The 26,044-nt window shown below is 46.6% G+C and overlaps 1 protein-coding gene across 5 annotated transcripts; it reads right to left on the bottom strand.

The window, feature by feature from the left end:
• Nucleotides 1–566: 566 nt before the first annotated feature.
• On the bottom strand, nucleotides 567–25,350 carry shank3b (SH3 and multiple ankyrin repeat domains 3b). 5 transcript variants are annotated; one of them, XM_086058661.1, is made up of 28 exons: nucleotides 25,108–25,349; nucleotides 21,443–21,631; nucleotides 18,279–18,450; nucleotides 17,935–18,138; nucleotides 16,384–16,455; nucleotides 16,200–16,308; nucleotides 14,565–14,716; nucleotides 14,354–14,483; nucleotides 14,053–14,090; nucleotides 13,821–13,937; nucleotides 13,519–13,596; nucleotides 13,237–13,303; nucleotides 12,933–13,152; nucleotides 12,332–12,510; nucleotides 12,116–12,229; nucleotides 11,188–11,263; nucleotides 11,029–11,111; nucleotides 10,775–10,899; nucleotides 10,525–10,657; nucleotides 9,181–9,261; nucleotides 9,065–9,082; nucleotides 8,649–8,779; nucleotides 8,481–8,574; nucleotides 7,442–7,993; nucleotides 7,028–7,312; nucleotides 5,866–6,967; nucleotides 5,697–5,723; nucleotides 567–3,602 (listed from the first exon to the last, which is right to left on the bottom strand). In XM_086058661.1, the coding sequence occupies exons 3-28, from the start codon at nucleotides 18,444–18,446 to the stop codon at nucleotides 2,990–2,992; spliced, it is 4,968 nt and encodes a 1,655-aa protein (XP_085914787.1). In that variant the 5' UTR covers nucleotides 18,447–18,450; nucleotides 21,443–21,631; nucleotides 25,108–25,349; the 3' UTR covers nucleotides 567–2,989. The 5 variants fall into 5 exon arrangements, with proteins under 5 accessions (XP_085914787.1, XP_085914789.1, XP_085914788.1 ...); XM_086058663.1 differs by lacking the exon at nucleotides 9,065–9,082 and having other exon boundaries at nucleotides 25,108–25,350; XM_086058662.1 differs by lacking the exon at nucleotides 5,697–5,723 and having other exon boundaries at nucleotides 25,108–25,348.
• Nucleotides 25,351–26,044: the final 694 nt, after the last annotated feature.

The following is a 26,044-nucleotide window of genomic DNA, read 5'->3' as shown; positions in this document are numbered from 1 at the left end:
AGACAACAGTTAATTCATATGTTAAGTTAATTTATAGTCCTTTGTTCTCTTGCCTGGGAAAGAGGAAGGTAACAGGTTTTTTTTCCTATGTTATCTAAAAGTTGAGTATAGTTGGTACGAGTCTCTGTCCGGTCAAAGAGAGTCCAAGGACAGGCTGACATGCTACTGTTCAAGTCTAATCTGATTTTGTACCTATGGGAAGTTGTTGAAGGGAGGGGAGAGGGATTTTCTTGTATTCACTGATTTTCAATAAATGTACTTACTGTGTGCTGGAGGACGACACACTTTTGAACAGATCACTGCTTGGGTGACTTCATTTGTGTGATCAGAAGCTTCTGAATAATTATACCTTTGCAAAGGGACTTCTTCACCAGAATCTCACCATTCAATTTATTGAACACGTAAAAGAGTACAATAATATAATATTGTCTACTCTTATCACTTGCTTTTCCTTCTCCTTGATAATATTTTTTTGCTTTGTGCAAATTCCAAACAAAGCTAACGCTCAAACTTACGATTCAGGTTTAAACGACTTCTCCTTACACAGCACGAGTACCATTAACAGGTTTGTAGTAATAAATGAGCCTTTATTAGAAACGTAACATGTTTGGTGTGCGTGTGAAAAGAAAAGTAAAGAGCACAAAGAAACATCAAAGCCATCCAATAATCCATCACTCAATCAATTGATTAATGCGCTTACATGAGATAATTTGATGGTACATGAGGACTTCATCACCACCAGCAGAACTATTGCTTATTCATGACTCAGGAATATTTATTCAGCTACATTTACTATCTTCAGTCTACATCCTAATGTTTACGTTAGCTTAGCGCCCGTTAGCATGTTAGCTGGTGTCCTGTGTGCTAACGGTAAACAACGCTCACGAGTGTCACCGAACCCGGTGCGTCCACGGGATTTTCGTGTGCTACGCTGCGCTAAAATAAGCTAAGCTAGCTTGTTTCATGTTGAATGTGTGCCTGAAAAAGTAGCTCACATGCTAGTTAGCATCCTTGTAAAAAAAAAATAATACTAAAAAGGTGATAATACAATGGAAGGTATTCATATTGTCATTATGGGGTGTTGTGTGTATAATTTTGAAGAAAATTAATGAATTTATTTAATTCAGGAATCATGAATTTAAAAAAACAGTCACCACTGAATATGTGAATGATCTGCTTTAGCGTTCACGTTTTCCTGTAAATGTTTCACACCGTGAAATACTTTTTGGACGCACTGCAGGAGTCCTCCTTCGTTTTAGCGTGACCAGAACGCTAGAAGAAAAGGTTCCAGGGATCTCCACGTATGGCGAGGTCAGGAAAAAACAACCTCATGGCAGAGTGGAAACTCCTCGAACGACCTTGGATGCCCGAATGGTTGATTGATTTGATTTTTTTTTTTTTTTTTTTGTGATTGATTGATTGATTTGCTGCAATTGGTTTAAGGATGATGAAGTTACTTCCTGTACAGATGGCTTCCAACATGTAGCACCATGTCCAATCAACACGTATCACGCACGCCACGCGCACGCACACACACACACACACACACACACACACACACACTGGTTGACAAGTCATCAAGAACTCCAGCACGTCGCCATGGTGACGGGGGGGGGGCATTCGACTCATTGTCAAATGAAAAGTGAAAGTAGAATAACGTCAACACTAGCACATCATTGCTCAAAAATCTAAATGAGGATAATGAACTTTATGCACGGCAAGGCATCGGCGCATTTTTGGTGGAAAGTGAATTCACAGATTTGTTTCGAAATACATAGAATAGGTTTGAAGGTAATTTGCTGGAAACGTACAAAAAACGGAGAACTTCTTATACTCAGTTGCGGCGATACCTTCTCTTCGGATAGTCGGCTGGCGTGGCAGCTTTAGAGCGCCTCGTTGTCGGCTAAGACAAAGGCGGAAAAGTGAGAAGGGAGGGGTAAAGGCTGACGTAACAGCCAGTGGATTCAGACCGACAAATCTGCTTTAGAGTGCCTCGTTGTTAGCCATGAGTGTGCGCAAAACATAGAGGCAAAGGCCAAATAGCAAAAGGGGTCAAAACGGGAAAAGTCTCGCTAACGGGCAACGTGAGTGCCGACGCCTCGAAATGGCGTCACCACTCACGCGTGAATGTATTTTAGCGGCTCAAACCTGTTAGCATAGCAAGACGCCAACCAAAGTAGCATTCGTGTTTCCAGGTGTAAATAGTGACATTTGATCGCGGAACGTGCGTTCAGCACATTTGAAGGAAGAGACAACAGCTTGATTTGATTTGATTTGATTTGGAATCCTCGTTTTTTTTTTTTTTTCAATCATTCCAATTTGGAAGTACTTTTAACGTCGCTCTTTTCTGCGGCGTGTCAAATTTACAAGACATATTTATTCATTTATTCTCACTTTAAAGGGATTTTAACATTACACCCAACGCCGAAGTGCTTCGTGCATAGAGTCCATTATATTCGGAAATATTCAAAATCAAGACTAATATTGTTCAGGACTTATAATAATCATTGGAAGGAGAAAAAAAAGATCAAATCAGCTCTTTGATCGCCGACACAGGCTGAGCTATGCTAACGTGTGAGCTAACGCGTTAGCATCGGGGTTAACATCACAATCGACTCGAGTTGTCACTTACTTGCCGAAACGCCTTCTCGAGTCGTAGACGAGAGGACGGACGTGAAGGACGGACGTGAAGGACGGACGTGAAGGACGGATGTGATGGACGGATGATCGTGATGGACGGACATGAAGGATGACGTCGTGAATGGAAATGACAGACGGACGCGATGGACTTGATGACCTGGTGGACGGACATGGACTCGATTCGCATACCCGATGAATGAACGTGATCAAAAAGGTTCGACGCTTTCGATCGCAACCATCAATCAGGATAATTGGTCGCGACTATCGACGGTTGTGACGGAAAGGATTCTGGTGATCAAAGAGCTGAGTTGACAAAAAATAGCGAGTAGACCTATGGTGGTGACAGCGGTCAAGTGGCGGCGTCCAGCAGTTGCCTGAGGGCCCGCTCGATGTTAATGCGGTGGCCCAGCCGGGTGACGCCCAGCTCCACGTAGTCGTCCTTGGCGAGGGCGGGAAGGTGCGAGCCTTCGATCTCGTGCTCCTGGAAGCGCTGGCGATGCTCGGCCAGCCCGACGCTCTCCAGCCAGTCGCCCACGTCGTACTTGTTCCACAAGCTGAGCGGGCGCTGCCTCCAGGGCCTGAGCGCCAGCAGGGGGCCGCTGAGGACGGGCGACGGGCACGGGGAGGCGTGCGGGGAGGGCGAGGGCGAGCGGGAGCGGGTCCGAGCGCTGGCGCTGCGCATGACGAAGCGGACCTCTTTGGGTTCCGACGGCAGGCTTAAGCTGGACGACTTGAGGATGGTCAGGCCGCGGCCCGAGCTCAGGTCCGGGCGCTCCGAGCAGGGCGAGGGGGAGGGGGAGGGGGAGGAGCCCAGGCCCGGCGGTCTGTCGGAGGGGGACGGGGAGGGGGAAGGGGAGGGGCTGCGACGGGTGACGGGGTAGCGACTCCCTGGGCGCACCGTGTAGGTGGTGCCGTATCCTCGCTGGGAGATGGTGTGCAGCTCGCCCAGACTGGAGAACAACCTGCGACATCGCGTAACTGTTAGCATCTTAGCACATTAGCATCAAGCTGGTGTTAGCATTTCAGCACATTAGCATTACACACAATAGCCTGAGAGCGAAGTGCTAGAAGGTGACGCGTTCCACGTTCAACGACGTTGCTAGAACTACTTAAGATGTGTTAGCGAGAAGCAGAACAATTTAGGAGACGCTGCCGTGCTTGTTAGTCGAGTGAAACGTGAAAGTCAACAACGTAAAGAGGAACAGAAGAGGAGCCGCTCTGACGTCAACGTCAGTCATCCGCTGTCGTTTGTGTTGAGACACTTCACAAATGTTGCTTCCAGTGCCGCTCACACTGATGTATGGATGGTGCGAATGTCTGGTGGTGCGCCACGCTTCCCGTCAGCCTGCCCTAGGGCAGCTGTGGCTCGTTTCCCGCCACCAGTGTGAAGGTGCGAGCGCATGAATAATGTATCCATTGTGAAGCGTTTTGAGTAGGGGCGGGAATCTCATGATTCGATTCGGATTTTGGGGTCTGCCATTCGATTCAGAATCGATTTTCGATTCAAAATGATTTGATTGACAACGATTTCTGCATCAATTTATGGATGTGCAAAGAATCGTCATGATCGACTCCAGTCTGGTTTGCAAGACAGAATGACAAATGGAGACATTAAAATGTCTTTTTTTTACATTTATTAAGTTTTGAATTGTAAGCTAGTGTTGGATTATTAACATTGTTTTTCTGTTTCAATATATATTCTTCAAAGTGTTTTTGATTTTAGTTAGATAAATACAACTGTTACCCATATGGTAGTTAGAATGTGGTCTGTTTTCCCCCCTAAGGAAGTGAGGTGTCTGACTTAATCTGAATAAGGGGTGTCGGAATCTACAGGGCAGATATGCGGGAATCTCTGGTGCGAAGCTGCTACAGAGTTCAATTGTTTATCTAGGAAGCCAATAATTTACCTCACATCTGTTAAGGACGTGGTGGGGGCCGGGTGTTTTACCCACGTCCTTTGAGTTGATCAAGACACCTCCTGAACAAAGATAAAACTGGGGGGTGTGTAGACTTTAAGACTCTTGTTTTGACAGGATGTGCCACATGGGTTGGGCTATGCCTGGAAGGGCAAAATGTACTTCTTATCAATAAAGGGGGTGGGAACTGTTAGGTATATATGGGTGAGTGTTGTTTGAGAATGTTACACTTCTGGGACCAGGGCTATTTTGAGCCGGGTTCTAGAGATGCCTTTCAGACTCTGAAATAAAGCTAGCAAAACTTCTCCACAAGACTTCAACTTTGAATTTTATTTGAACACGCAGAAATCAGAGAAATGATTTCCAACACTAGCTATAAGTGTGATCGCTTTTACAGTGAGTATATTCTGCCCTCCCTGAGCAGGCTGACTACAGTTTAGCAGACAGCGAACGCTCCCTCAAAAAGAGTCCAACGCTGGTATCAGTTTCACCCGGTTCCGTTCTCAATGGCCATGCAGAGCGGACGATTAAAGCAGTGACTTTAACTTGAGCTCGTTTCCCGGATGCAGCTAGCTCAAGGCTAACGCACAATGGAAAGTGCCATTGACTCGCTAATGCTAATTAGCGCGCTACTCCCGGCACTTTTATCACTCAAAAGAACGGCTGTCCATACAAAACGCTTCAGGAATGTTTACAGAGAAGCATCTTAACATTACTCACAGACAAATGCTCTTCTTATGCTGCAAAAAACAACAACTTTTATTGGCATAAATTGTTCATGACTTTTTCCATCTACTCTCTAATGTGGCTACAACTTAACAGTGGATCAGAACGTGCGGAACCACACTGCCCCTAAGTGGCCAAATCGTGTACCACATGAACAGCGCTCCCAATAAAGGCACGCACGAACAAGGGCAGGACCGTATCAAATCATTTCAATAAAATCGATTCTGAATCGTACTAAATGAGAATCAATTTTTTTGCCACAACCCGAGTTTTGAGTGTCCTGAAAAGCGCTATGTAAATCAGATTTACGTTATTATTAGTATTATATAGATAGCGATGCTGCATAGTACTGGTTAGCAGATGTTAGCATCTTAGAGCGATAACAAGAAATGTTTACCAGAGATAAAAACCTACGATTTTCTCTCTCCACTGTCCACACATCTGCAAAAACACAAACCACACTTGGTGTTACAGCGCACACGCACGCCTCAACTCGTACCCTGGTAGGCGCAAACATGCGTGCCATGCATACCCACAGGCGCACACAGACAATTACAGAGCCACACACACTTAGGTAACGTACCTGGCCCCACCTACTGGGGACCTGCGACCGGGGTCGAGGGGGCTGGGCTCCTCCCCCAGGGAGTGGCTATCTTTGTTGAGGAGGTGGAGTCTGTTGGCGAGGTCCAAGCCGGACTCGGCCCTGCCGCTCAGCTCCAACGCCGAGGCGGACCCTTGGCCGCCGAGCGCGGCGGGCCGGCCCTCCTCCTCGCCGCCCCCCCACAACTTGGAGCGGCGCTGGAAGAGGTAGCGCGGCTGGCGAGCAGCGGCCGGGCAGCCGGCCGAGGACGGAAGCAGCTCGCTGTCGGACGACTGCTTGAGCAGGGGGTCCCTGAGGGCCGAGCGGCCACGGCCGATGGGCGAGCGGAGGCGGGGTTTGAGGGCCGAGGAAGGGTGGCCGGCTGGCGGCGAGGAGGGGGAAGGTGGGGCGGGGGGTGATGCCAAGGTGATGGAAGGCGGCAGTGAGCCGTCGCGAGGATCCTCGTCGTCCTCACCCGCGTCGCCCTCGGCGACCCGCCGCGGCGTTAGGGCGAGGGGGGACGCAGGAGCGGCGAAACCAGGGGGCGGCGTCACCAGACCGATCCGGCGTAGCTCCTCCCTTGTCTCCTCGTCGCTGGATGACAACAACGCGGGCGGGAGGGTTACCGTATAGGCACCGCCCTCTTCCTCTGAGCTCCCAATGGTCAGGCTTCTACGTCTGTCTATCATAGCCGAGTGGCTCTCATTGGCCAGGTTGGCCAGTGGGACGGGTCTCCAGCGTTCGGGGGACGGCCCCGCGGGTGATGTCACTCCCCCCTCCGCTTCGGGACGCTCCACCTGTCCGTCAGGGAAGAGAGGCGGAGTTATGCGCTTGTGCCGCAGCTCGGGGCTGCTCTGAGGGGTGGCGCGCTTGCTTCGCTGCTCGGGGCTGGTCTGCGGGGTGGTGCGCTTGGAGCGGGGCTCGGGGCTGCTCTGCGGGGTGGGGACCGGGGTGCGCTTATGTCGGCCCTCCGGGCTGGCGGCCGGGGTGGGGATCGGGGTGGCGGAGGCCGAGGCATGTTTGAGTCGCGGCTCGGGGCTCGGCGTGCGGGCGGTGAGCGCTCGTTCTCGCGCGGCCAGAGCCAGGGCGAGTGGAGACGAAGGATCTGAGGAGGGGACAAATGTTGGGACTGCGCCACAGCGACATTCATCAAAACAATTCTTACCCAGAGGCTTGCCGGTAAGTGGGTGGAGGAAGGTGTGCGGGGTAGGCGAGGGCGACAGGACAGCCGCGGGTGGCGGAAGCTCGCCCAGGTCGTCCATGGAGTGACTCTGAGTCAGAAGAGGCGGCGCCTGGTTGTCGGACATGGCGCCCTCCACGGATAGGAAGAGGGAGGAGCGGCGGCCGTGGACGCGAGCGCGCTCGGACAGAACCTGCTGCTGGTAGAGCTCCGCCCTGCTGGGGCTGCCTGGAGCGCTCGCGTCAGACTTTGCATCCTGGTCTTTGAGGCCTGCGCACAAGATGGAGGAGACTACAACCTTCTCTTGGGACGACAAACTTTATCTCAGGACAAGAATATTTATATAACGTCTTCGTGATGACCAACCGTTCTCTCAATGAGGCTGCAGACCACGCCTACCTTGCTCCTCCACAGGAAGTTGTTTGAGCAGAGGTGACTTCCTCCTCTGAGGTTTGGCCGGAGGGGCCTGCTGTCCCACATTGGCGTAAGGATTTTCGATGGGTCGCCCTCGGCGGCGTGACAGCGGCGAGTGTCCGAGGGCGGCGGTGTGGAGAGACAGCGTGGAGGTGTGCGCGGAGGACATGTGCATGGCGGCGGCGGCGGCGGCGTGCATCTCCGGCTGCAGCTGAGGCGGCGTATCCTGCAGGATGATCATGGAGCGCGCCTTCCTCTGGCGCTCGGCGTGGCTCCTGGACGGCGCGTCCGAGAGCTCCTGGAGCCTGGGCTCGGCTCCCGGTTTGAAGCTGGACCGGGTCAGGCCCTCCCCTCGGGCGGGGGGAGGCGGCGGGAGGAAGGAGGGGGGCGGCCCCGAGTCCAGGAGGAAGAGCGGGGATGGAGGCGGGGGCGGCGCCGTCTGGGGAGGCGGCGGGATGAAGCTGTCAGTCAGAGAGGAGCTGCGAGGAAAGCGACTCTCGTGGATCAGGGCGGAGATGCGGTCGTCCTCGGGGGTGCCTGCGTGGTTGCCATGGCGACACATCAGCATTTCAGGTACTAAATGGACTTTCACTTGCGTAGCACTTTTCCACCTACAAGGTACTCAAAGCACTTAACACGGTCGCCACGTTCGCGTTGTGGCGCAGCATCACGAGCAACTGTGGGTTTAGTATCTTGCTCAATGACACTTTGACTTGGTCCCAATGGCTGGGGATCGAACCCACAACCTCTGGGTTGGGAGACGACGACTCTCCCACTTGAGCCTTGCCTTCCCTAAAGGAGCCGGTTGTGGAAAATGGACTTTTTATGACAGCCGTTTTTTAAATTGCCTCTCAAATCGGAGTCAATCTTTAGTTATCCGACTTTCTGATTTGATTGCGACGTAACGGCGGGATTCATTGACTCAATTTACGTTTTTCATGAGATGAACCTTACGTTGAAACGAGGCCCTTTTCTTGGGACACAAACATTATCTTGGGTCTGGGACCTTCTCGTGAAGACTCACCAAAACTTTTGGTTCTGGACATTCCTCGGGGCAGCGCCATGGTGCTCTTCTCCGGGCCGGAGGGCGGGACCAGACCCTGACGCTCAAACAATGACTACACACCACACACACACGCACACACAATTAAGCGTTACTCGCACCTAAGTTCTTCCGACGAATGAATCTTACATTAATCTCGGCCTGAGTGATTCTCCGGCTGGTGGGCCTCTGCTTCACCGTGGCCGCCCTGAAGTCATCGGAAGGCCGGGACCGCAGAACCACTTCCTGCGTGTTCCCCGCCAACATGTCATCCAGTTTCTCTGCAGGGTCGGAGTTTCATAAAAACAATGATTTCTTTCATTCTAATATTTTGTATTCTTCCCATCTGATGTGAACTGCTCGCATTCGCAACATGGCCGCATGCAGCGAGAACTTTTGTTTTCAAAAAGCCACTTTGATTCCCGCCAGGAAACAGACAACCTGCACTGAATCGTTTTATTCCATCACACACACGCACACGCACACACACACACAAGATGCACTTTGACCAACACTCAGCATGAACACAACAGCACACAACGTGACCTGATGATCACATGACTCACCAAAGCGCCTCCTCCTAGCTGCACAAAAGGAAAAAGTCAACAATTCCTCTTACACATTTACTGTATGCGCTTGTGCGTGCGTGCGTGCGTGCGTGCGTGCGCACTTGTGTGTGTACCTATCTCCTCCAGGTCAGCGGTCATGGACTTGGATCGAAGAGTCAACGAGGTACTGGGGGCTCGCTTGGGAGGGGGAGGGGCTATGAGAGGAACACCAATCAGATGCCGGCAACTTATTAAAGGGTCAACTCCCCCCAAAAAATTCTTGACAATAATATGTCCTATGCAGCCCAATTAGTCTAAATACGGTATTTGATTAATATGAGTTACGCAGCAAAATCCAGCAGATTTGACCAATATCAGAAGGCGGCCATTTTGCAACATCCAACCCTTTTTTTATCCATCTCGGGGGCGGCCATTTTGTCACTTGCTGTCGAGTGAAAATGACATGACAGTTGCTCAGGTCTCAGGTAACAACCAATCACAGCTCAGCTTCAGAAAACAGGTGAGCTATGATCCTTTTTACCCATCTCGGGGGCGGCCATTTTGTCACTTGCTGTCGGGTGAAGATGACATGACAGTTGCTCAGGTCTCAGGTAAGAACCAATCACAGCTCAGCTTCAGAAAACAGTTGAGCTATGATCCTTTTTGCCCATCTCGGGGGCGGCCATTTTGTCACTTGCTGTCGAATGAAAATGACATGACAGTTGCTCAGGTCTCAGGTAACAACCAATCACAGCTCAGCTTTAGAAAACAGGTGAGCTATGATCCTTTTTGCCCATCTCGGGGGCGGCCATTTTGTCACTTGCTGTCGAGTGAAAATGACATGACAGTTGCTCAGGTCTCAGGTAACAACCAATCACAGCTCAGCTTCAGAAAACAGGTGAGCTATGATCCTTTTTACCCATCTCGGGGGCGGCCATTTTGTCACTTGCTGTCGAGTGAAAATGACATGACAGTTGCTCAGGTCTCAGGTAACAACCAATCACAGCTCAGCTTCAGAAAACAGGTGAGCTATGATCCTTTTTACCCATCTCGGGGGCGGCCATTTTGTCACTTGCTGTCGGGTGAAAATGACATGACAGTTGCTCAGGTCTCAGGTAACAACCAATCACAGCTCAGCTTCAGAAAACAGGTGAGCTGTGATTGGTGGTTGCCTGAGCCCTGAGCAACTGTGATGTCATCTTCAGTTGACAGCAAGTGACAAAATGGCTGCCCCCCCCTGAGCTGGATAAAAAGAGCTAGATTTTGCTGCGTAACTCGTATTCCGCACATGTAATAATAATAATCAGTATGTCATGTTTGGACGAGTGAGGTCACATATTACATATTGTCAAAAAGTGTTTACGGTTCAGTACAGTTAATATCCTTGTGCGCTTGTGTCTTTCGACTATTGTTGCGTTCAAGGATCCCTGTGGACTTATTAGCCAGGGTTGACTTTTCTAAAAGCAGTAAAGGCGAACCTTTTTTTCTGATCAGGTTGGTGTCGGACTTGCGGGAAACGGACACGACCTTCATGAGCAGGCGGCTGCCGCCCTGCCGGATGAGCGCCACCACCTGGCGATGGCCGACCTTCACCACGTCGGCGCCGTTCACCTGCACACACCAGTATAGATGAAACCTGACGTGCCGAGAGATTTAAAAAAATGCGCGTTCACATTCTGCGTTACGGCTGCTTGCGCCTTCCCGATCGGATCAATGAATTAAGCAAACCTCGATGAGGAAGTCTCCAGTACGTAGACCGGCTCTCCAGGCCACGCCGCCCTGGTCCACGGACTCCAGGTACTGCAGGGCCGGGAAGGCCGGAGTGGGGGCAAACTCCTCGATGGGGGTCTCGGCTTGCAATCGGAGAAGCAAAATGTCACAAAATGAGATTTTTTTCTTTTTTTTAATATGTCGAACCTCCCATCGCGCATTACATTAACCAAAAGACCCAAATCCCAATCCCGTGTTTCTCGCTGGTCTACCTTTTGCTCCTCGTAGGACGAAGCCAAATCCTTCGCTCTCTCTCTTCTGCAGCACGGCCATCTTCTCCTCGATCACGTAGTCACTGGCGACGATGCGATCGCGCGGTTAGCGACGACGCGACAATAAGAGGCGGCCCATCGGCGAGGCTCGCCACTCACCTGTAAGAGGTGTAGTTGTCGTACGAGCCCACCGTGTAATGCCTGAAGAGTCTCTTGGTGCGGTCCTCCCTCGTCTCTGAAACACATTCTCAATTCATTCCAATTCTTTTTATTTTTACTGCAAACGATACGATAAAAAATAATCCAGGCCCGTATATTGTACGTGCAGCCTTAAAAGCCGATACAGGGTCGCAGATTTTCAATTATTTTGTGATAGTCCACTTTAGTCGCATTCAGGCGATTTGACCATTTTAAATGATTGAACGTGAAAAATGTTAATTCATTAATGATCATGTTTACATTCATGTTTTGATTGAAGGAGATGAAGCCCTCATTTTCTTATTATCTTATTAAGTGTTATTACCTGTAAAGACAAAAACGACTGGTTTCGTCGTCATTTGCTTTTTCCTTTTTTCTTTTCTTTTTTTTCTTTCTTTTTTTTTTTTTTTTAAGAGCTCAGTATTGTTCATTCGGAAATGTCATCATCATTGCTCTTTTTTTTTTAAATATATTTATATATATATTTTTTTTGTGTGTGTGTGTGTGGGTGAGTATGTGTATGTGCGTGCGTGCGTGCGTGCGTGTGTGCGTGTATTTGTTAGCTCACCAGAAAACCTATTAGAAAAAATCTCATACCGTTCACCTAAACCGAACACCAGGAGACCCGAGGGGACCGAAGAAAACCAAGGAAGGTGAAATCCAGCACCGACCAGACACCCCCCACCAGAACTCCTCCCCAGCCCAAGAAACATCCAGACCCCAACAAATCCAAAAAACATAAAATCAGGGAGGCCTGAGGCTTGCTTTTTCCATTAGCAAAAGGGGGGGGGGGGGTTGATTACAATAGGAAATGTGATTTTTGTGGGTAAAAAAATCGGAGGTTCAATTTGATTCCACGTCACGTCACATTTTTTGTCACAAAATTTACCCTGTCTGGGGTCGTACTGTCGCATCTGAACTTCTTCAACGCAGTCGGCAGGAAACCAGCCCGTTCTTCCTTTCACGTTTCCTTCCCAGAATCCGCCTTCGCCGATGGACAGAACTGGCCGTGCACGGCGCATACGGGGACGGGGTCAGACAGACGCACAGAATAAAGATTACGAGGGGTCTCCACCGGACCCCAAATGTTTGCTGGTCTAGTGACCTTTCACCCTCTCGCCGCGATGCAGCTGTATCTCTCCGGACCCTTGGGGTACGTGGGAACGCGTGGCGATGAAGGTGCGCCCCGGCACGGCGCTGTACAGCCTCTTCTTCCTCAACTGCGGGGTGAGGGGGGGCGATGAGGGGGGGCTGGTCTCCACGTGACCTCCGCCGCTACTTGGACTGAAGAGGGGCATGGACAGCACGTGTGTTTTAAACATTTAAAGACTTTCATTGATATCATAAAATTGTACTTCATTTTCCATTTTTTTTTAGAATTCATGTAAATTATTTCTATGTAAAGATTTTTGAATGTATATATGAAATTGCTTATTTTGCTAATACACCTATTCTGTCATTTGCAATAAACAAATTTACAAATGATTTTAATGAAGTGAATAAACAAATAAATAAAAGAAATACATGTATGTAAAATATGTCATATAATTGAAATATTTATTCAATGATTGTATTGTTTTAATTTATGTATTTATAAACAACAAACAAACGTAAGCAATTTCCAATATTTTTCATTTTGTCATTTCAAAAAAAAATGAAGTCAAATATGTTCAATTCATTTTTATGGCGGCCATCTTGTGGCTGACCTGAGGCGGCGCGTGTGTCGTCGTAGCGAGTGCGTGTGCGCGTCGAGGTGCGTTTCCAAGCTTTGCAGTGACGGTCCAGGGGAGGAGGCGGGGCTTTCCAGGGCGTTGTCGCTGACGGAGCGAATCAGAGAGCGCGGCGACGACAGGCCGTTTCCCGCCGGCGACCTGATGGTTCCCAGGCGGCGCCGCTTGGTGTAGGACGGAGATTCTCTGAAGGGAACTGCTTGCGCGCACACGCACGAGGCGCCTCAGCAATACATATCGATCTCTAAAATATAATAATATGCTGATGCGTGCTACTCACCAACATCAGAACTTTTGTGGATCTTGATGATTTCGGCCAAATCGAAGTTCCCAGCAATGATGGCGACCTACCCAGACAGACATCCATCTTTGTTATTCGTACACCGTTCAAAGTTTGGTTGTCAATTACAAATGGCCTAGGCAGTTGAATACACAAATACGGAGAGCTGCAGTAAAATGAGCTGTTCTTTGCGGAGGATAAAGAAAATATGTCTATATAGTCACAGCATCTGAAGGCACCACTGTAGTGTATGAAATGAAGAGCGGCGGTTGTAGTTGTGACCTGAAAGGCTGTCTGGTTGTTGTAGTTCTTAATGTCCTTGTTGGCTCCCCGGAACAGCAACACTCTCGCACAACTGTCCTGCAGGGGGCAGCAACAAACAACCATGACCAGTACTTCTCAAACTTTTTACAACAACACCTCCCGAAAATAACGGTTGTAAAATACTGGAAAAAGAATCCCAGTCGTGAATGCGCCTTTGACTGGCAACGGCAAGAAAATCGATTCTGATTGTGCAATGTGATCCAAACTTCCCTAGAGGGCGCCTTTGCGGCAGACGTTTGGCGCGTCGTCTGTCTTCCTACCTGGTTGTAGAGAGCGCAGAGGTGCAGCGCGGTGTTTCCCGATGCATTCTGGGAGCTCATGTCAGCCCCGTAGAACAGCAGGTGCTCCAAGTGCTGCACGTTTCCATGACGACACGCCTAAACACGCACACGCGCGATTACTAAATCTGTACGTATAATTGTAGCTGTGATTTGAGCAAGTGATTGAGCACGCATGTGTGTGGGCGGGTGCGAGGGAGTGAGTGTTTGTCACCTGGTGGATTTCCTGCCATCCGTTCTCGTCTGTCATGCCTGTAACCATGACAACCACAAACCTTTTATCAGTCCAGCGTTTCTTCACACGCAATGGAACAATAAGCACATGCGTGGTATTGCATTATATAGCTTATTTTGCTAATACACATTTACAATAAACAAATCTACAAATTACTTTAATGAGGTAAAATATGACATCATTATTTTTAAACTATTTTAAAAGGCTAACAATGGCTCGAAACTGTAAGAGTTTTGAGGTTTGGGAATGTTACAAAATTCAAGGAGGACATTTTGCGTACCGAGTGCGGCGTGGTCCTGCAGTAGCAGCTCACAGCAGTAGGGGGCGCCACCCACCATGGCGGAGTGATAGAGGGGAGTCAGCCCCCTGCTGTCCTTGTAGTCCGGAGACGCTCCCAAGTCCAGCAGGGTCTGAAAAGTAGCAGAAGCGAGTCATGGAGGAGGCGGGGCGGGAGGCGGCCAATAGGTGGCGCTATTTTCCAGCGTCCTTACGGTGAGAGCAGCGCTGTTGCGGCACATGACGGCCCGATGCAGGGCGGTGATTCCGTCCCTGGTGCGGAAGTCCAAGTGAGCGCCGCCACTGCGAAGAACTTTGATGAGCTCGCAGCTCTCCTCCAATTGGACCGCCAGCGTCAGAGGACACTCTGGGGGGAGCACATTAAAAACGTTCAAACTCTTTAGTCCACTTTGCCTTTTGCTAACAATCAACAAAGCAGGGCATTCATTTGATTTCATTTATTGGTTTAAAAAAATCTTTAAAAATTTTTTTTTTAGAAATAATTTTTTTTAAATAAAAATCTTATTTTAAAATCGGAATTTTTAAAGCAATTTTTTTTTTTAACGTTTTCGTAGCTCTTTTTTCAAATTGTAAAGCACAACATCTGTTTTTAAATGTTATTTTTTTAAATTAATTCTTCTTCTTAAAGCTTTTATCATTTTTTAAATGAATTTATTAAAAATATTTAAATCAAATTATTTTAAAAATTTAATTTAGACAAAAATATTTTAGTCCATTTTTTAAATAATTGCAAAACTCAAATATATATATATATATAAATCTATAAATAAATTGTTTTGCGGATTTCCCCCCCCGCAATTTAGCATATTTTTTTTCCCAGAAATGCATTTAAAAGGTTTGAACATTGAAAATGTTTAAACAAGAGAGAAATATGAAAAAAGTGTATATAAACTGTGTGGAGAGGAGTTTTAGAGCCTTAAAACATTTATAATAAAAGTAAAACATAAAGCTAACTACTTCGCGGATTTCATTTATTGCAGGCATTTTTTGGAACCTAACCCCAGCGGGAAACGAGGGAACTCTGCACATCTTTTTAAATGCGTTTTTAAATGCATTTTTTTTTAATGCAGTCTTTCTCAATCCTGGTCCTCGAGGCACACTATCAAGCCTGTTTTCCGTTCCATTCCGTTCCGTCTTCAATTCCGCTTATCCGGGGTCGGGTCGCGGGGGCAGCAGCTTTAGCAGGGAAGCCCAGACTTCCCTCTCCCTAGCCACTTCAGCCAGCTCCTCCGATGGGATCCCAAGGCGTTCCCAGGCCAGCCGTGAGACGTAGTTTTCCATGTCTCCTTATTCTAACGCAGCTGAGGATCGTTATCAGGCTTCTCCAGAGATTGCTGTCATTTGAATCAGCTGCGTTGGAATAGGGAGGCATGGAAAACAGTGTCCCCCCCGAGGACCAGGGCTGAGAAACACTGTTTTAATGACTCCAAATTTTTTTATCAAATTTCTTTTAAATATTTCATCAAAATAAAATAACATTTTTAAATAAAATACAAACTTTTTTTTTTTTAAATATATATATATATATATATATATATTTTTTTTTTTTTGCAGTTTACATAATTCAAAGTGTGCCCTCACTGACATGCACTTCTTAAAAAACAACATGGCTACAAACAGAGCAGAAAGTTTACAAAATGATGGTGGGTTTTATTTAGCGGCTTTTCTGACCACGCTCGTGTTTTCAAAAAGGTGAATCGGGACAATGTGAGCGGGATCATTTTGACATCGTTTGACAAGAAAGGAGCAAAAAGCGGCCATTTTCCCTCTTATCGGAAACCCGAGATATGCGTAACATTTCGTAACATTTCGAAAGCAGGTTTACATACCGCCGCTGTCCGAGTCGTGGAAGTTGGGATCGAGGCCTTTTTCCAGCCATTTGGAAACCTTCTCCACGTTCTTTTGGTGGACGTGTTCCATGAATCGCTTCAGGTTGGCCTGAGACGGACGAACACGTGGGTCAGCACAGCTTTTCACTCACCCGTTTGTCTTATTGTCAAACTCTTGGCTTACTTTTGTGTGCAGCTTGGCCAGCTGCTTATCGTCTACGTAAGTCTGCGTGTAAATTCTGCGTTTGTAACGAAACTAGAAGACAACATCCGAACGTTAACGCACGGAGAAAAAAAAAGTACCGTTTTTTTAGTGCAGTGTTCGAAATCACTCGCTCGTTCCCCAATCGCGAGATGTTTATACGGTTCGCGCAGTAAGATGAAAACCGAATTTCGATTCGTTTTTGGAATCCATCGTCTGTTCAACGCTAAAAAACAACAAGTACTCATTTGCCACACCTTGTGGCATCTATGGAACTTTTTTGGAATGAGTTGAGGAGTCTCATTCAGACAAAAACACTAATTCGACTTGAGTGCATTTGACTTGAGTTTCTAATTCAGTCCTCCAGACCAGTCTTTCTCCAATGGGGGTACGCAAAGGCACTCCAGGCGGTACGTGAGATTTTAAAATACATTTCAAAAGTAGCATCCATGCGAAAAAAATCTTTATGAATAATAGTCAATAATTAATGATTAAATTCTGTAACTATTTCAGAAAATTATAAGTTAAAACGAACTTTCCTATATTCAGTAGGCTATTCAATTTCATTGTCCTCAAAGTCCTGATTCTCCCGATGGCAGAATGGTTCGACCCAAGCTGTTATATGCCACCTTGGCTGAACTCATTTCTAAAAACTTTATTTAAAAATAAGTTGTTTTGTGGTGCTAATTTTAATGCGCACGAATATTTATTCATAAAATTACTCTTTTTTTTTTTTTATTAGTTATATTTCTTTATTTCCAAAAAGTTCAAGAGAACACTACTGCATACAAATGAAGATCCAAAATGATGACCCAACACTGTATTATAAGTCTTTTCCGTTTTTTTTCAACCAAAAATCCTTTGCACTGGTTAGGGCGTACTTGGTTGAAAAAAAAATATTTCACAGGGGGTACATCAATGAAAAATGTTGAGAACCACGGTTCGAGACGACAGTTCCACTCGTGTAAATTGGCTGAAAAGCGCCTGTTCTCTGGTTTGGAGCTCAGGCCATAGCCTTGTCTAATAGAAAAAAAAAGCCTTCCTTGGTTTTCTTCGGTCCCCTCGGGTCTCCTGGTGTTCGGTTTAGGTGAACGGTATGAGATTTTTTCTAATAGGTTTTCTGGTGAGCTAACAAATACACGCACGCACGCACGCACGCACGCACGCACATACACATACTCACCCACACCCACACACACAAAAAAATATATATATATATATATATATATATATATATATATATATATATATATATATATATATTTAAAAAAAAAAAAAAAAAAAAGAGCAATGATGATGACATTTCCGAATGAACAATACTGAGCTCTTAAAAAAAATAAATAAATAAATAAATAAATTTAAAAAAAGTGATTTGCTGCAGTTTTGTGGCATCTCCGTCCCGATCCCGCCGCCCCGATCCCGCCGCCCCGATCCCGCCGCCCCGATCCCGCCGCCGGGCTTCACGATAGTGGGTAGCGAGTGATTGCGAACACAGCCTGGCTTCACTGAAATCTGTCTGCGAAAGAAGCGCACCTCGAGGTACGGAATGGGCGTGATGGGTGGGAGAGGGTACTCTTTCAAAAGTCGCTCCTCGTCCAGAAACTTGCCAGCTCGGCCGTTGAACGCCGGCTGGAAGAGACCATAGTTCAAAACATCCGACAGAGACTGAGTCAAGGTGACCAGGACCCTCTGCTTACTGGTCCAAACGGGTAACTCTGGGTCCAGCCGCAAACACTTCTGAGAGAGCCACAGACGCACACATGGACATGTTTGAAGCCACACTCGCTCACTTTGGCCTTGCCGTCACTTCCCCGTCATCCTCCGGCCGGCCGGCCGGCGCGCGGGCGCACGCGTGTGCTAGCTAGCGTGTGTGTTACCGTCTGCTGCAGGTCCGGGATGCCGATGCGGACCACGATGCTGTTTCCAGAGGGAGGGTCCTCCGCGTCGTCGTCCCGGGCGACGGTAGAGCCTGTCGGGTTGCCGTTAGTAACCGCCTGTTGGCGTGGGCGATCATGTTTGGTGTCAGCAGCCGGACTCAGAGGCATGTGGCTGCAAGACAGGACATCGCGCTCAATCGCCGGCGCCCATATCACTCACCCGGCCCGGCCACTCCTTTTGAAGCCGCGCTAATTCAAAATTTCTTATGTTTTTCTCTCTCATTTTTCAAATAGTGACTCGTGGCAAAAACTTTGGTTGCCAAATTTGAGGATGAACCTAAAATGCACTTTGACCTTTACAGGTGAGCTTAATTTGGGACAGTCCAGCTGTTGATTGTTTCAAGTCATGTTGCCAGCCCTCATCTGGCCGTCGCCTTCTGCTAATAATGGCTGTGGAATGTTATATCACTTCCTGTTTTTCAACTCTGGGAAAACTGCGCGCGCACACACACACACACACACACACACACACACACACACACACACACATGAATTCCGAGAAGAATCCAAGGACCGATCATTTCAAAGGAACGATTTCTCACTGCCAACAAGTTGTCATGCTCACAAGTTGCGTTCACGCATCTGTCAATCTGGCCAAGAGCAAATCAACGTACAGTGGCTTCTCTACTTCCTGTTATTGAGACTCTACTTCCTGTTAATGAAAACGAGTCACTTGATGAAGCCCCAAATTGAACGACCGCTCGCATCCCGGTGAGTCGGCGAGGGCACGAGTGGCGTGTTGTCATGGCAACTGGAATAGCAGGGAATCCTGTGCTAACCTCACTGTGTCACTCTCGGTGTATGCGTGTTCGACATGCTCGCTGTTGCTATGGCAACGCAGCTGAACAAATTTTCGCAGTTTGCCGTGTGAAAACTACATCCTACCTGCTGACTTGCGCTCTTTTCCCGTCCGCCTCTGACACAACTGGGACATCGTCAAATGGCGGGCGGGTGCCGAATGTTTGCGGAGAGATTTGGGGGGAGCGAAGCTGGCAGATGCTCCTCCAGACAACGTGGCGTTCGCTTCTGAGATCTTTTAGAAAAGCGAAGCGGGCCGACGGGACTCTTAAACTGGGGCCCCCATGAGTCGTAGCTCGGGGCTCCATAAAATCGTGTGATAAATTAGTAACTATGTTATGTCATCTAATGAAAAAATAAACTGCGTATGGTTAGCAGCAATAAAACAAAGATAATGAACCTATTTACTTTACTTTTTCGAGAGCAAAAATCTTTTTTTTTTAACTGAAGGCAAAAAAAGTATATTTCAGAATATAGTCTCTTTTTTCCCCAAGAAAAAAAAGGTGTATTTTTTTAGGTTGTCAAACGATATATATTTTTTTAAATCAGATTAATCACATCTTAGAATTTTGATTAATCACGATTAATCACTTGATTTAAAAGGCTTTTTACCAACATTTTTTGCCCATTCAATTTGAAGAGCATATTTTCATATGTTAATTCTTTTGACATTTAATGTTATGAGGCCGTCTTCCACATTTTTTTCTTATTCTCCTTTTATTTTTTCCAAGTACAGTACAACGTTCTATTTTTTTAGGGTGAATGGTGTAGTTTTTCACACAAAAAAAAAAAATCAAGAATAAAAGGCATTTTTTTCAAAAATAAATTCTCTTTTTTTTGTTGTTGAAAAAAACATATTTTTTAGGCTAAAGCTCTATTGAAATTTGTATAAAACATTCTTTTTTGAGAACTAAAAGTGCATTTGTTTGAGATAAATTTTATTTTTTGAGAAGTAAAGTATTTTTCTATGAAATTGTATTATTTTGAGAAAATGTTATACTCCCATAAAAAGGCATTTTTTCAAGAATAAAATAAAAAAATTCAAAAATAAATTCTCTTTTTTTTGTTGTTGAAAAAAACATATTTTTTAGGCTAAAGTTCTATTGAAATTTGTATAAAGCATTCTTTTTTGAGAACGAAAAGTGCATTTGTTTGAGATAAATTTTATTTTTTGAGAACTAAAGTCTTTTTCTATGAAATTGTATTATTTTGAGAAAATGCATTTTTTCAAGTATAAAATCGTATTTTTAAATTACTAAAAGCATATAAGTTTCAGAATAAAAGGCTTACTTTTGGGGAAAATAGTCCTACTTTTTAAAGGATAAAAGCAGTTTCTTTTAAAGTTGTCGTAACATTGTTATAACAACTTTTTTAATTCTTATTGCATTTAGCGGGACAGCCTGGTTTAATCAGCGTCAGGATTCCAAGCGGGTTCCTCAGACAAACGTCTCCCCTGAACCCCAGAAAACTTTCGGAGCCCTGCTTTTAGCAGACAGGAAGTGAAAAAAAGAAGCCCCTAGCCAGGTTGCAAGTGGTTTATTTTGGGCTGGCGATAACACTTGACTCAGACTGTTGAATAAGTGATGACGAGCCAGGCGGCCGACTTTCCCGCATTGTCTTGTACAAGGCTGACGGCTCCGCAAGTGAATAACCACCAGCAGCCCAAAGAGCGTTCAGCTGGAAAACGCGGGCACCTCGCTTCGCTCTCATCTGCTATTGTACGATGTCATCACTTTGCCAGAACAACAAGCCGACGAATGCGGTTACTTTGCCATCCCTGCACTTCATGAATTCAACTCTGGGGCACAAAAAAAAAAAGTCTACGTTTCCATGAACCAAAATGTTGATCAGAGGTAGAAGTTCCTCTAAAGGAAGCTCCTCAGTTGACTTCAAGACAGTTCATTGGAACCAAGAGGCTTCAAGATGGCGGCAACGCACTACTTTTGTCCACTTAAAATCCCTTTAACATGGTAACAAGATGGCGGCAGAGCAAATCTGTTGTCTAAATGAAATACTGTACCGCCGCCATTCAAAAAGATTGCTCGAGATGGCGGCAAAGCAATACTTCTGTTGACATGAAGCTCCTCAACAATGATCCTTGGGCCCAGGATCGCCCAAGATGGGCCCAGGATCGCCCAAGATGGGCCCAGGATCCCCCAAGCTGGGCCCAACGTGTAAATAGAGCTCCTCAACTCAATTCCAAGTCAAAGTCAAGACGAGTCTTTCAAGTCTTAAAATTAAGTCTGCATGGACCCAGCGCTGATATTGATCCCGTGTGTTGCGTTGCGTCGGATGAAGCCTCCTACCTATTGGCAGCGCTCCCATCAAACTCTTCCAAAGCGCGATTGCGATCCCAAGCCTGACGGCGTTACGGCTTCAGGCTTCCGATCTTCGTCCGGTCCGGTCCACTCGGAGGGGGTCGCTCGGCGGTCTGGAGGTCCGGGATGGCGGCGGGGAGACCTTCAGACAGTATTGTGGGAGTTGGTCGGCCCATCCTGGGGAGGGGGAGGAAGAGCGAGAGGAAGATGGGAGGGGGGGGGGGGGGGGATGAGGGCGCCAGGATGTGGAGAAGGGGAGGGAGGGTGAGAGGAGAAAACAAAAGCGGCAGGTTGGTGGAGGCCACAAGGAGACAACATGACCACGATCTCTTTTGGAAGCCATTTTGAGACACACGCCGTCATATTGTTTAGAGCAGGGACTATTTTCATGCTAACTTGGTAGCTAGATGCTAACTTGAGATGAGCTAAATGTCACATAAACAGAAATGGAAGCAGCTAAACTTTTAGCACTCAACAATTCCAACCAAGTGGACGTGTCAGAAGCAAAAAGAATCTCCACTTTCCGCAAAGATCGCAACTACTTCCTGTGACTCACACTTCCTGTTTCCCGTCTGTGTGGGCGAAGGAACGGATGCGAGGAAGGAAAAGGTGCGAAGCTGGACGACTCTGATAACGCGCACATGCAAACACGCGCACATGAAGCACTTCATGGATACGTTTTGTAACATTTGGAAAGTTGAACGTCAAGTGAAATTTTAAGATTAGCTCCAGATCCTGATCAAGATCTGATCCACTTTCACAACCTGGTATGATCACATAACATGTGTGTGTGTGTGTGTGCGTGTGTATGCGTTCCAGCACATGCACACACATACAAGTCACTTGATATATAAATTTAGTGACATTCAGAAAGTGAAACATTAAGACCAGATCCTGATGCAGATCTGATCCGCTATCACGTTCAGATGTGGTCACATCATTATGCATTTGTGCATTCCACGCACACACATTTGAGCCACTTGATGTGCAGTATACGTTTAGTGCAGAAAGTTCAAAAAGTTGAACTTTAAGTGCAATTTTAAGACGTGAAGGCCTGAGATCCAGATCTGATCCGATTTCACATCCGGATTCGTTTACATACGTGTTTTGTTTGCGCGTGTGTTGTGGACAACTTCAGTGACATTAAAGTTGGATTTAATAGGTTTTTGGTGAGCTAACAAATACACGCACGCACGCACGCACGCACACATACTCACCCACATACAAAAAAAATAAAAATTATATATATATATATATATATATATATATATATATAAAAAAAATAAAAAAATAAAAAATAAAGAGCAATGATGATGACATTTCCGAATGAACAATACTGAGCTCTTTAGAAAAAATAAATAAAATAAAAAAATTAAAAAAATTTAATAAAGTTGGATTTCAAGTCAAATTTATTTTTAGAAGAAAAAACATGAGATCCAGATCCAGTTCTGGTCCACTTTCACATCGGAAGTTGTCACATATTATTGCGTGTGTATTTGTGTGTGTGTGTGTGTGTGGTAGGCGCACAAACACACACATCTAAGTCACTTCATCTATAGAAATTTAGTGACATTTTAAAAGTTGAACTTCAAGTCAAACTTTAAAGATGCAGAACCTTGCAACCCAGATGCGGATCCAGATGCGGATCCAGATTTGATCGGCTTGTGGTCACATATCCGTGTGTGTGTGCTGAAAATGTAATTCCCATTGCCCATTACCATGGCAACCAATGGCAGGAGCTGATAAGACCCTCTCTCTCTCTCTCTCTCTCTCTCTCTTTCTCTCTCTCGCTCACACACACACAGACACACACACACTTGTCAAGTTTCTCACATCACCAGCAGCTGAAGCTTGGAGGGTTGTTCTTCATCTCGCAAAAAAACGGGTGGACACAAGACATTAAATTGTCTCTGAAGACTCACATGTAACCATGACAACCACGTGGTGTGCCAAGGAGAGACACTTCCTGCTTGAAGTGGTCTTTTTTCCCTCCTAGCATGAGCAGCAGATCAGCTCTTAGATAGACCACGGCCTACACACTCACTGCCGCACTTACATAACGCACACACACACACACACACGGACGCATGCACACGCACAAGATGATGAGGGGATATAGGAGAAAAGAAAAAGTAGAAAAAAAGTGAGGGCAAATAAGACAAGCTGGATAGAAAGCAGAATAGAATTAAAGCAATGCGAGCAAGGAGAGGAAGCATAAGGAGGAGGCGAAGAAGGAAAGGAGGAGTGAAAGCAAATGAGGTTGTGAGGAGGAGGTTAGGAGTCAGAACAATTAAGGGAGTAAGGAGAGGAGAGGAGTCAAGAAAAGCAAGGAGGAGGTGGGGTAAATAGAAAAGGAGAATAAGAGTCAAAGGACCAAGGAAGTAATAAAGGAAAGGAATGAGGAGTTGAAGGAGTGTAGGAAATGGAGGTGATGAAGGAGGTGAGGAGAGGAGAGGAACCAAGAGAAACAAGGAGGGGAGGAAGGAGGGGAGGAGATGGGGAGGCGATGAAGGTGAAGAAAAGAGGGAAATTAGAAGATGAGTCAAGGGAGTGAGGTGGTGAGGAAAGCAGGGGAGGAGGAGTGGAGAAAATGAGAATGTGAGGAAGGAGAGAGGGATTCAGAAGAAGGCAACGAAGGGCAGGAGGAGTTGAGGAAATGGGTGAGGGAGGACAGGAGGTGGGGAAATTAGGAGAAGGAGAAGAGGAGTTAAGGGAGTAAGGGGTGATAAAGGAGAAGAGTCATCCAGGGAAAGGAGGCGGTCAAGAAGGATGGGAGGAGTCAAGGAAACAAGGGGGTGAGGAAAGGAGAGAAGGAGTGTGTTGAACAAGGAAGGAGGACTAATCGTGGCAAATGGAAATGAGGAGGTAAGGGAAGTGTAGGAAAGGAGGAGGTGATAGAAGGAGCAGAGGTAGGGAGCAAGTACTGGTAAGTCAGAAAGGAAAGATGGTGATAAAGGAAGAGGAGGTGAAAACATTAGGAAAAGGGAAGAGGAGTCAAGGAAGCAAGGATGTGACAAATAGACAAATGAAAATGAGGAGCGGAGGTGAAAAAGGAGTTTAGGAAATGAGGTGACGACAAGGAGAGAAGGAGTCAAGGAAGGAGAAGGACTCGAAGAAATTAATTGACAAAGTAGAAAAGGAGCTGAGGGGAGGAGTCAAGAAGAAAGAGGAGGTGAAGAAGGAGAGGAAGAGTTAAGGAAAGAAGGGGGTGAAGGAAGAAGAGGAGTGGTCAAGTAAATTAGGTGGGAGAGGAGGAATGGCGGAAACAAGGTAGTAGGAAAGGACAGAAGTCAAGGAAGCCCCAGGAGTGAAACGGAGGCCTCCACAGCAGCAGGGGGCAGCACATTGTCGGAAAAGCTGTCACTTCGCAAAAAGTTGAACTGAAGAAACTTCAAATCCTTCAAGAAGCTCCTCAGTTCACACCAACCTTACCTTACGCCATCTTATTGCAAGTTAAATGCTGACAGGTGTTCAACTATAATGATGACAGGCCACGCCCACGAGAGCACATGACGGAAGGAGACAAGTGACGGAGACGAGGATGTGACAACCAAAAAAAAAAAAAAAAAAAAAAAAGTTACACACACAAACTCACAGCTGTTATGATGCTGACATGATCGCACGCGCTCGCACACACATGTGCGGAGACTCACCCAGCAGAGCAGCGACTTGTTCTCCATCCTGATGACTGATGGGGAAAAGAAGAGGAGGAGGATGGTGGAGGAAGAGGAGGAGGAGGAAGAGGAGGAGGAGTATCTGGAGACGAGAAGATGAAGAGGAGAGAGGAAGAAGCAGGACGAGTGAAAGGCTGGTCGCTTCAGCCCACGCACGCTCATGCGCGCGCACGCACACACATACACACACACGTGAGCATGCGCACGCTATCTCCCACTCCAATGCGTGGGATTGAAAACACACCTCTCTCTCTCTCTCTCGCGCGCGCGCTCTTCTCCTCCCTCGCTCCCCTCACTCGCTGGCTTCCACAGTGAGAGAATCGGGGTGATCGGCGTGGGTGAGGAGGAGCGGCCCCGTTGCCACGACGACGATGCACCGGAACAACGGGGGGGAGGGGGGTGGGTTGGCCTCTTCAGCCTATCGCAGCTCACCTGGTGCATGATGGGAAAATGAATACAAAACCTTACGATTGGAAATCAGTCCAAAAAGTACAGTGGTGCCTTGAGATAAGAGTTATTAATTCATCCTGCGAGCACGCTCAGAACTGAAAACTCTCGGATCTCAAATCTTCTTTTCACATTGAAATGAACGGAAGTGACATTAATCTGTAAAAGCCTCCCTGAAAATAGCACCATTTTATTTTGTGATTTGTTTTTGAGAAGCAAAATAAACCTTTATAATACTGTATTTTATTTTAAAAATAAATACTGTGATGATATCATTAAATAGAATGTAAAGCGTTATGCATGCCTTAGCCACCTGGGGGCAGTACCATATAAATAAACAGATATACATGGAGACGGACGGTCACTCTGAAGTGAGCCGAAGTAATAATGACCATTCTTTATGAAGGATAATGAATACATGCTGATGCTATTGGCCACCACACAGCGCTCTTATCTCAAATGTTTGCTC

The sequence above is a fragment of the Leptonotus elevatus genome, chromosome 17, assembly GCF_054856555.1.
Source record: "Leptonotus elevatus isolate MCC_2025b chromosome 17, RoL_Lele_1.0, whole genome shotgun sequence".
NCBI lineage: Eukaryota > Metazoa > Chordata > Actinopteri > Syngnathiformes > Syngnathidae > Leptonotus > Leptonotus elevatus.
The sequence above is the reverse complement of the archived record's forward strand: the minus strand, read 5'-3'. Positions and strand labels throughout refer to the sequence as shown.

Bases quoted from the DNA above. Each gene is read 5' to 3' on its own strand.
- shank3b (XM_086058661.1), bottom strand. From the start codon at position 18,446: ATGCCTCTGAGTCCGGCTGCTGACACCAAACATGATCGCCCACGCCAA. The intron at 12,230-12,331 runs GTCACTAGACCA...GTGCACGGCCAG, and splicing joins TCGCGGCGAGAGGGTGAAAG to TTCTGTCCATCGGCGAAGGC. The intron at 10,658-10,774 runs GTTTGCTTAATT...TGGTGTGTGCAG, and splicing joins CTGGAGACTTCCTCATCGAG to GTGAACGGCGCCGACGTGGT.